We start from the raw sequence: 11,154 nt of genomic DNA on the forward strand, positions 1-11,154 counted from the left end.
ACTGAGTTCACTGAAACATTTGAAGGTTGAATCAACTCTTTGTGATGATGCAGCCAATAAATGGTGATGCCAGAAATTCAACCAACATCTCTGTTCTTTCCTCCTTCCCTCCCTCTCACTTGCTGACTCTATTGCAGCCACATTATTTATTAGCTATTCCCTGAGGACATTGGCATCCTTCCTCTGGGCCTTGGAGAGATTACTCCCGTGATCTGGAATGCTTTTCCCTCAGGTATCTGTCTCACTTGCCTCTAGACTGTTCACATCCCGCCTTCCCAGTGAGGCTTACCCTGTCTGCCGTGTAACCTGAAAGCCTTGCCTCTCTCTGCCCATAGTCTCAGTTCACCATACACTTCTTAATCTCCACATTATTTGTTACTGGCTAACCTGCCGGATAAGTTACATACGCTTCTGTTCTCCGTTCCAACTAGAAGACGGACTCCACAGAGTCAGGAAATTTGCACTCATTAAGTCTAGTGGAGGCCCAGTAGAACTCGAGCGTCAGCCAGAAATGGGCGTGGTTACAACTCTTGTGATTTGATGTTTTAGTGGATTCCCTCAGACCCAAGCCAGTCATTAAAGGGGATCTTTTCTGATATTTTAAGCAGCATGGTGAGTTTGAAGTAAACTTAAATTTTCAGTAATCATAAAGCAGCCATAAACTCTTTTTCCTTTGTTTCTCCAGACATAAGAACCTTGATGCCAGATCCATCCTCTCTGGGTGAAGTGGCAATGTGTGAGGATGACTGGTCTAAATCGAATAAAAAGATGCACAGAAAGGACATTTAAACATTTAAAAAATCTAAAATCATAAAGTGTAGTTCCATGTCACACATCGGAGATTATCTAGCCTCCAGTGAGGTCAGAGTGGTAGAGGGGAGAAAGACATGTAGAGAGGCAAGGGTGAGTCACTGCATCTCTCCCTTCTTTGGACCTTAGTTCCTCCTGGATTGTCATTCCTTACACTCAAAACACAGATTTCAAGAGTCAGCACGTGCAGTCCTGATCCCGGTCATTAGGATTCTGCAGTGTTAAGTCTGGCTCAACACATCACCACTCATGTATGTCAGTTCTTCCTCTACAGCTGAGTCAATGAGCAAAGACACATAAGCAGAAGCAGATTAACAAGAACAAGGTTTATTTACATATATATGTGCATAAACTGGGAAAGGTAAGGGCCCACTGAGGCAAATGGGTAGGGGGAAAGGAAGCACCTAAAAACGGGGGAAAGGAAGCACCTAAAAACAGCATGTCCCAAGATAAAAGAAAACTGTCCAAGAGCTTGGGTCGGCCAAGTCAACAGTCAAGCCAGGACGACACCATGGATGATACATGCAGCTCTCTTCTGTTCTTCAAATTCTGTTCTCTAAACTGGAACTTCTTGAGTAGTTAAGTAGTAAGTGATTCTCATGTACTACTCAGCGTCCAACACACAACCTACACACAGATGCACATACAATACACACACACTGCTGAATTGTGTTCCTCTGGCTTGCTGCAGGCAGAGAGCAGGTTCAACTTCACTTAAAGGGGCTTGAGCTGCCGTCCAGTGGAGCAAAGTCCATTCACGGTTACACAGTTTTCAGAATAAGATCTCCTTAATTTTTGAGTTTCCTCATAGAAGAAAGGAATTGGTCATTGGTTTCTTTGACTCTTCTCTCTCAGTCAAAGAGAGTAAAAGTTCCTCTCTAAGTATGCGTGGTGCTGGCCCCCATTGCACCACCTGGCTTTTGTCCAGGGGTGCCCCAGTTGCTCTGTATGAACGGGGGACCGTAAGTGTATCCAGTCACAGCAGGTATAGTGCTGTTCCTCATTGCATTCCCTGTGCTCTGCATTGATGGGTTCCAAGTCTGATGGGAGGTGTTGATACTGGGGCCTGCCATCAAGGGTGCAGGTGCGATGTTGTTCCCTCCAGCTGCACCACCTGGGTATTGGCCAGGTGGGCCCCAGCTATACTGATGAAAAGCAGTAATTCCAGGTCCTCCAGCCGTGGGAATGATGTCGTCCCTTTTTGTACCCCAGCCTGAACTCTGGACGGGTTGGCCCCAGGTGTTTGGAAAGCGGGTAGAACTAGAAGTGTGTCTAACCCCAGGGGTGGTGCAGGCACTTGCAGTTCCAACAGATGTGGTGTGGTTCTGATGAAAAGTGGAGATAGACCTGTCCCTTGACACACATTCCTTCTTCAGGGTAATGGATCTTTTAAGTGTAGAACATTTTCTGTGTCCTGGTGGGTCCCAGGTGCCATTATGGAAAGTGGAAACACTAGGACTTCCAGTCATAGGGATGGTGTTGTTCCCTGCCATGACTGTACCATTTGTGTTTGCCACAGGTAGGCCCCAGGTGTTTGGATTTAAGATGGAATCAGGTATGTGTCCAAATACTGGGATGGTGCTTGGTCCTCCTACCACAGCAGCCATAGTGTGGCTAGATGGACCCCAGACTATTTGGCCCGAGGAGGAACAGAAGTGGTGTGGGGTGCCCTGCTCAGTCCTGCCCTAAAGTTGAGTGGTCGGGATACCCCTGAATTAGTGGAGCATAGGGCAGACATATTGACTCCAGAGCTCCCACCATCCATAGGGGTTGTAGGTCCCTTAAACACAGGTTGGCCTGGTGTGGTATTGGCAGACGGTGAACTACTGGTGCTAGGCATCTTTGTGGCAACTCCAAAGCCAGCAGTAGTGGATGCATCGCTGGGGAGAATATTCAGGTTGCCATCAGAGGCTGGCGCGGTGTTCACAATGGTGGCAGATGGGGAACCTAGCAAACTTCGTTGCATCCTGCTGCCTCTGGCTGGCCAGCCTGCAGGATAAGTTAGGCCTTTATTTTGTGCTGGGGCGACTGGGTTTCCAGTGGTTTTAGACACCTGCCTATTACAGGCACTAACTATGATCTGAGAGCTAATTACTGAGTCTGAGAGAGGCTTGGAATGTGCAGCCTGTCTTTTGACTGACTTTGCAGGTAAACCAGGAGAGGCATAGGCCACAGCATTGCTGCCACTGGGTGGTGTGTTATCAGAACCAGGAACAATCATGTGAAATGGGTAATGATTATCCCTGGAGATAGGGGGAGAGTGGAAAATGACAGCCTGGGAAGGAGGCGTGGTATCCATAGCATTGATGTCAAAAGCTGGCATGACATTTGCAGAGGTGCTGCCTGTTGGAGCATAGATGGCCCCAGAAGCTGAAAGAGGGAGACTGGTGACAACAGGAGCCCTAGGGAGAGAGGCTCTCTGCTGCCCGTCAGAGGTCCTGAGTGTAGGCTGAGAGTTGGGATGGGGGACCGTCTGCACAGGTGGGCTGGTGGAGACTGGTACCCCTGCAGGATGCCTCTGCTCCACCCTGAAGCCTGGGGGAGACCTAAAAATGACACTGTAGGAATGGGGAGTGGTGTCCATGTCAGTGACTCCAGGATCTGAAGTAGGCTGGGAGGTCAAACCTGTTGATGCCAGGGCTGTGATGGTAGAAGGGACTGCCACAGAAGTGGTGGGAATGGTGGAAGGGACTGGAAGAGAGGTAGGTAAGGACAAAGGAGGGGGAGAATCTATACACATAGGTGTTGGGGATTCGTTTTTGTAGGAGGACGGTTGGAAGAAGGTTGAGGTGCTAGGACATGTGGGGAAGTTAGAAGTAAGAGATGATGTAGCTACAACTGAATGAGAGGGACCCGAAGGAGGAAGAGAATCAGCAGGAGTATCTAGAGGAGTGGAGCTAGGGACTGTGTGTCTAGATGTGGGGGAAGGTGGGGGGACAGACTGTATGGGGGCCCTGGAAGATATGTCAGCCAAGTGGGTGGTAGTAGCAGGGACCTTCAGAGTGAAAGTAGCCACCTGCGAGGCAGGTGGGGAGAAGGAAGGGGCAGGCTGAGGGGCACTGCAGTCTTCCATGACCTTCCTTGTGTTCTTGAAGCTCTTGTTCCACTGACACTCAGTGTTCTTCTCCAAGGGGCCCAGATTTTTGTCAAGAGCCAAGCAAGGAAGTTTAGGAGGAGGGGGCAGCTCACCTCGACCCCACTGCAGTTGTAGTGGTGGCGGCGGCAGCGGCAGCGGCAGCGGCAGCGGCAGGGGAATTTTCCGCTTGCAGCGTCTACTGCTGGCAGATACCGCTGAAGAAGCGCTTCTTGATGGCATGTCTGATGGCTTTTCACGCTGCATCTCCTTCCCAGAAGTTGGTGAGCCTGGTGAATTTGGCCGGTGGTCTTCACCCAGCCCTTTTGTTGGCCTCTTCGGCAGCAGGGAGCAGCATGTGGTTGGGGCAGAGAACACTGCAGCATCGGGATCAGGCTTTGAAGGAGGCAGGACATCTCCAACAGGGCTGTCTGAGCCGGTGACATGGCTTTCTGGGGAGGAATTCCTCGGAGACGTCTGGGTGTTCTCACTCAAGTTGCCTTCTGGGTGCCTTGGAAGGAGGTCCAGAGGCTCAGGACTGCACTTGGGAAACGTGGCGACTCCGTTGGTCTCCAGGGGCCTAGATATCAATGGCATATCCCCTGTGCTGCGGGGTTCTCTGTGCCAGTCGTCCTGTCCTCTGGTCTTCATGTGAGCCTCCTCCTCCGTTGCTGCTCCTTTTCTGGGCTCTTCTTGGACCTTCACCTCACTCTTCTTTGGGCGAGGAAGCAGAATGTGACTGGATGGTACTGGCTTTCTAGCCTTGACTACCTGCTCAGGTGGTGAACGAGGGAGAGAAAATTTGCCCTTCATAGGAGGGATCCTGGTGGTACTTGGGTGCCTGAACATCATGGAATTACGGGCAGACAGCACGGGCTTCTTTGGCGGGTCCCCCCACCTCAGCAAGGGAAGCATCCCCACTTGGGGGTACCTGGCCTGCCTGATGGGATACTGCATTTTTGGCATGAAGTTAAAGGTAGCTGGTAAAGGTGCTCGAGGCTGATGGATCGGCCTGCGCCAAGGATGGAAAGCAGGCGCTGGAGCAGCAGGGTGGTCCCGGCCTGGCATGGCAGCATCCCTGGCAGGAATAACCTACGGACGAGGGCGATAGCCAAGCTGGGGCCAGTGGCGGGGCGCGGCAAGAAATTTACAAAGGAAATTTCCCATGTGGAACCAGTTGTGCGCCAAACGAACCCGAGAATTAAGTGTGAAACTGGGAGAGCTTCTCCCTAGTTTCTGACTCCTCTCGAGGTCTAGCAGGCACTGGACGGCTCAGCCTGGTGCTTGTGACATGTCAATGGTACACGTCACAGAGAAAGGGCAAGCCAGGGAGTGCGCAAGCTCAGCACGTGAAGGAGCGGCGTCAAAGGGCAAAGGGCGTGGCCGCAGCAGCGGGCCCCTTCTGGACTTCCTAGCACCTGGGACTTCTCGCTGTGGGTGCCAGGTGTTTGGCACCAGATGGACCACCATATGGAGACTGTCCAGAACTGTGGAGGTCTTCTCTTCCAGAGCTCACTCTGCTTGGGCACCTGCTCTGCAGGCTCCTCGGCGCCTGTGTGTGTATCGGCATGCCCTCCCCGCCACGCCCGCCCCGGGGGCCTCAAAGGCCAGAGCTTGATCAAAGCAGAGCACAGGAGCCCCCCAGATCCTGCTAGAGTGTGGCCAGCCCTCTCTCAAAACCTCCCCAGATTCTCTGCGAGGTCTGGAGCCGGGGAGCACCTTTTCCACTGCTGGCAGGAAAGGTTTCTGAGCGGGGGAAGCGAAGCCCTGACCTGACCGGATGCAGGATCCCATGACGTCCCTTCCTAGCAGGTAGGTTCTTTCTTCACTTCTTTTTAGAAATTTAGTAAAACAGCGCTTAGACCGTAGACTGTTCTTCCGGCCATGCATATGGTAGTGGCTTAGCCAAGATTCGAGCCAAGCTTGTGCAGTTCCAGAGCTCCTGCTCTGGACTGTGGTGCCTCTTCGTCATATATGCTTCATGTGTTACAATTTTTTGGTTGTCATTGTTTGTAGATCTTATGGTACTTAGTTCTAAATGCCATACCTATGGTGAGCACTTGCACTGCTCAGTAGGAGGTGGTCTTATGTTCAACTCATAGATTGATCATCCACCACACTGGGCCCTGGTCTCAGGAGATACAGATCAAGGACCACCAACTGTCAGCATAGCACCAGTTAAAGCCAGCTGGTAAAGGTGCTTTTCTAATTGAGCCTTGAAGACCAGATTTTCCTTTTGGTCTAGTTTGAGGGATCCAAATATGTGAAAATTATATTCTAGGTAAATTGTGCGCTATCTTGAAATAAATTCACCAGTGGATTATTCTATATGGATTAGAAGCCAGTTTCTCTGACCTTCCTGAAATATGCCCAGTAAAGTATCTCATTCATGTCTAGAAAGCAAAAATATCATTTATTGAATCTTAATAGTGGAGCAATGTATTGGATTAAAGCATGATCTATACAATTTGGTCATTGTGAGCATGCCAACTGGGTCCATTCACCACACATATGTAACTCTACAGATTCTTATATCCAAGAGAGCAGACATCTTGGGTGTCTAGGATAAGGAAATTACACATTATTGTCCAGGAGCTGGAATTTCAGTATGACAGGAAAGAACTGAAAAATCCTGGCCTAAACATAGCTTTACCTAGTTTGAATCTTGTTTCTTTGGCTTTCTTCACTGGAGTGTTTTCTCTCTCCTGGGGCTGATGTTGTGTGCTGTGTGTGTATCTGGCATGTGACATGTAGAAGTCTCAGAACTCAGAATTATATCTATCAGCAAAATTTTTAACTATATATTTTAGTTTAAAAATCTATTTAAAATAACATTAGAGATAATTCATATATTACAAAATTAGTTTAATCCTCTGCTCATGAGATTTTTTTTATAGTACGTCAAAGCAAACTTGGGCTTCCATCCCCAATAAACTTTGAGTTTGGTAGGACACAAAAGGTTTTATTCACACCTAAATTCTGTTTGGAAAAAGGAGAAATATCATAAGCCCTTTCTAACCTCTCCAGGAGCATAGATGATTTACAGTTGTGGCATTTAACTGTAATTCCTTGATTTCATATGAGAAGAGTTCAATAAGGAACAATCTCTTGATTTTTGTTTGAACAAAAATAGCAAGCTGGTACAAATTTCTTAAGGAACTTTAAAAAATAGTGATCACATGTCAGACTTATTTGTAAACAATAAGTTACAGTCATGTTATTTCCATTTTTTTCCCCAAAGAGGAAAACTTTCATTAAACATATGAGGAGTGTTGAGACTTCAGGACAAAAAAAGGGAATTTGGATAAAGATATCCCAGAAAAATTTACCTCTTGATTTCCCTGTCAGATGGGAACAGATGGACAGGATGCTCTCTTGAAATACAGAGTGTTCTCTTACTGTCCTTGTAAGGTGGAATAATATTGGATAACAAGTGGGTATTCTGAGATTATTTGGCTTGACAGAAGCAAACACATTGACACAGAATTTGTCAAGGCAAAATATTTTCTAAAAAATAATTTAATAATTAATAAAAATATTTAAATAATAGGATTTTATGGTTGCCAGGTAAGATTAGTTCTGATTTGAAAATTTGTAAAACACCAATCCCCAGTTATATCAAATGAACCTAGGGGTGGGCAGCCCTGGATGAAATTTGTAGTGGTGACAATAAATTAAAACTGACAATCTGTAGTTGAACACCCTCATTCCCTGTTTTCTTGTCTTACTTATCAACAATCCATGGTAATCACTGAGTTAACATGGGGGCAGGCAAAGTGGTCCCTAGAGCTCGTTAAATGAACTTTTTCTTCCTAAAATAACTTACCTTGTTTTCAGCCTCTCTTCTTTCTTCTGCCTATACTTCTCCTATAACTGGGGCTCAGCCAAAGCCGACTGGCTTTGTGCAAACCCTTCTTGGGGCAGTCTTTTCTTCATAATTTAATTGGTTGCTCCTCTGTTTCGTTTTTTTGCCTTCTAGAAATGCGTTGAAATCTTTCTGTGGTTGATGACTTCCACAATCTCTTGGCTTTTACTGGTTTGTTAATTTTGGTATGTCTACACTTTTATTTAAATATGGTTTCAGAAGGAACAGAAAGTAAATATATTTCCTAGTCTGCCATCTTGAGCTGAAAATCCTTGTTGATTTTTGCACACAACGTTCCCATAGAAAAAAACTCAACCTTGGCATTAACAGACATAACACTTAAGATTTCAGCTTTTCTTGAGCAATCACTGAGGATTTAGGATGTGGTAATTCCTAATGAAAAAATAAAAACTATCTCATGGAGTTGATTTGAAGATTAAATTTGATAATGAACATGAACATGCTTTGTAAAGTTGAAAGGTCTATAAAATGTCTTTTGTTGTTTTATTTGTTGAGATTTCAACTTTACCTGACTGTTATTTATGACCTTGCTTATGTAAGAAAATGCCTCTGGTTTATTGTTTTGTTTTGAAAAGCAGATTGTATTTTTCAAAAGCTCAGTGGGAATGGCATCATTTGTGAAGGTTAAGCTCAGGTGAAGCCATAAATGGTTCTTGATACCTGTCACTTTACAATATTTTCAGCAACTCACTTACTTATGTATTCCTCTTTCCAGTTTTGTTGAGAGCCTACTACCAGCCAGATGCTTTTTATCAGGTATTAGAAAACGTTTTCCAGATTTTACACATCTTAGGCTTTGTGGGCCATATACAGTTTCTGTAGCTCCTCCTCCTCTTTTCCTCTTCAATATTTCAAAATGTAAGAACCATTATTAGCTCATAGGTCATGCAAAACCAGGCTGAGAGCCTGGTTTGATCTGTGGGCCATTATTTGTCAACCCTTGTTCTATGTCTTCACTGAACAGAAGGCACGTCTTTGATTAAATCACTTCTTTGAAATAACTATTGGTCTTCCTGAGCTTGTCCTTAACTCTCCTACAGTCTCTGATCACATGGCATCCAAAAAGATCCTGTTAAAACATAAATCAGATCATATCACTCATATCTGTTCAATGGCTTACTCAAAACAAAAAGCAAAGTCCTCAAAGTACCTCCACAGCCCTTGAAATCTGGGCCTCTGTTTCCTTTCTGACTTCATTTCCTTCTCTCTACTTTGCTTGCTCTCTTTTCTACACACTGACATCTTTTCTATTCTTTGAGTACTCCAGGCACAGTCTTGCCTCCTTGTCTTTCCATGTGACTGTTCCGTCTGTCTGCTTGTAACATTCATTCTCAAAATATGCACTCTGCTCTCTCCCACAACCACCTTAGGTTCCTTCTTAAATTTTATCTTCCCCATAAAGCCTGCATTGATCACTTAATTTCAAAACACAGCCTCCTCCTTCCAACTAACAATATCTCCCTTCCCTGCTTTCTGTTTTTCTTTAGCATTTACCTAATATTCTAGTTATTTTATCCATTTAATTTTTATTTATATAGATCTATACTTATGTTTTTAGATTTGCTTATTTACCTCAACTAGCGAGAGGGTGTATTCATCTGTGTTGATCACTGCTATGTTTCCTGACAATACCCATAAAACATATTGAAGAATGGTACTTAAAATTTGGTTAAGGGATCAACATATTTTCTTGGCTGAATGAATAAATGTACGCATAAATTAATGAACAGATCTCTAGGGATTTTGAATTGAGGACTGATGAGAAGAGGAAGGCAAATGGTTGGGACAGGGTACTATAAAAAGTAGTATTTGGAGTACTCTGATAGCTATCCTAATAGGTACATTTTTGTTAATTTCAGTTAAAACTACTGAGAGAGCTGGAAACTTAGGGGCACACATCACCGAGATTTTTGTAGTGAATTCTGTAGAGTTCTTTTTAAGTGTATACAGATACTGAAAATACGTGCATGCATATATACCTTTGTTACTTTATTTAGTGCTTTACAAGAGCCCTTCAACAGAGGGGTAGTAGCAAGTATGCCTCCTTTATGATGTGCTTAATTTGCTCAAGGTTACATTATAATTTATTTGTAACTGTGAAACTAGACTCAGTTTTTGAGTAGACCCTCCCTAGAAAGCCACAGCATTAATAAGACCAACAAATTTATTCAGCTTCTAACAGTACATACGCAAGAGATTCAGTTACGGGCCATCCATTCTAATGAAGGGAAGAAGTGATTTAATAAATACAAATCAAAAAGAATATTAAATGTGGTCCTCCATTAGTATTAGTAATAAAAAAAAAAAGTGGGCTGCAGTGCCTTCAGGATAGCTTGAGACCAATATGGGCATGAGAATGCTCAGCCAGGATGTCTTGGTCGCTCAGAAGAATTTCTACAATATATGATACATACTGAAACAGATAAACATTTGGCTAATTAGAAGTCCTTTGTCATGATTTTTCCAGAAGCCTTAACTACAAAATGAAGATAGTAGGTTTGGACAGTTTCAGCTGTGAAGAATTTGGATATTATTTTCATGCTGAATGAAATGAGCTTATTTCATCTCTGTAGCCTCTCATATACCATTTTCCAACCTCTGCTTTGTGTTTGGGAAGACTTTTAGAAACTAAAAATCAAGATAAAAAGTAAATGCTGACTTAAATGATATATGGAATATTTTGTTGACTTACATAAGCATGCAGATTTAGATGTGACTCAGTTTAAATGTTAATTTTATTTTAATGTGGACATTGGGGTGGAATCTTCAAGGTGCCAGAAGACCAAGAGTTCACCCATTCTATTTGGAACTGCAGCCTACACACATCTTCAGTGACCAGTTCTGCTCATTCCACAGAATCATCTCCAGAAAAAACAACAACAAAAACAAAAAATCTTCCTATGTACCTGGTATGATCTCACTTAGTTTTAAGAATTTCCCAGATACCTCTTAATATGCAGTGCTCCAATTCCAATCATACCAAGTCCTGAACCTATTACATAGAATGTAGGACTTTTATTTACTTTTATTTCTCTAGATTGTTCAGAACCCCATGAAAGAGCAAGGGATCAGAGAGATCAGGGTTCTTGCCCCAGATTTACCATAAAATAATTGTGTCCTCAGGAAAATTATAGTTATTCCAGATCCCTTTCCTTTATTTTGTCAGAATTGTACTAGATGGCCAAAATAACATCACACTCTTTGCTGTAATAGTTTAGATGTTACCGGTATTCTAAACTGACACATGAAGCTGTGCGGCATCTCTGTAACCATACTTTTTAGAACTGCCTCCATTTTACAGATAAGATGATGGTAGAACTAGATGTTTTGACTAGAGGCTTCAAAGTGAATGGAACTAAACCATAAGTTTCCTTCTTTTCTGAAG

General features: G+C 44.2%; 1 protein-coding gene across 1 annotated transcript; it reads right to left on the reverse strand.

The window, feature by feature from the left end:
- Positions 1–1,688: 1,688 nt before the first annotated feature.
- On the reverse strand, positions 1,689–4,951 carry NPAP1 (nuclear pore associated protein 1). The gene is given in 2 exon segments (XM_010978084.2): positions 1,689–2,452; positions 2,455–4,951. Coding segments are annotated over 2 exon segments (3,261 nt in total).
- Positions 4,952–11,154: the final 6,203 nt, after the last annotated feature.

Source organism: Camelus dromedarius, chromosome 10 (genome assembly GCF_036321535.1).
Source record: "Camelus dromedarius isolate mCamDro1 chromosome 10, mCamDro1.pat, whole genome shotgun sequence".
NCBI lineage: Eukaryota > Metazoa > Chordata > Mammalia > Artiodactyla > Camelidae > Camelus > Camelus dromedarius.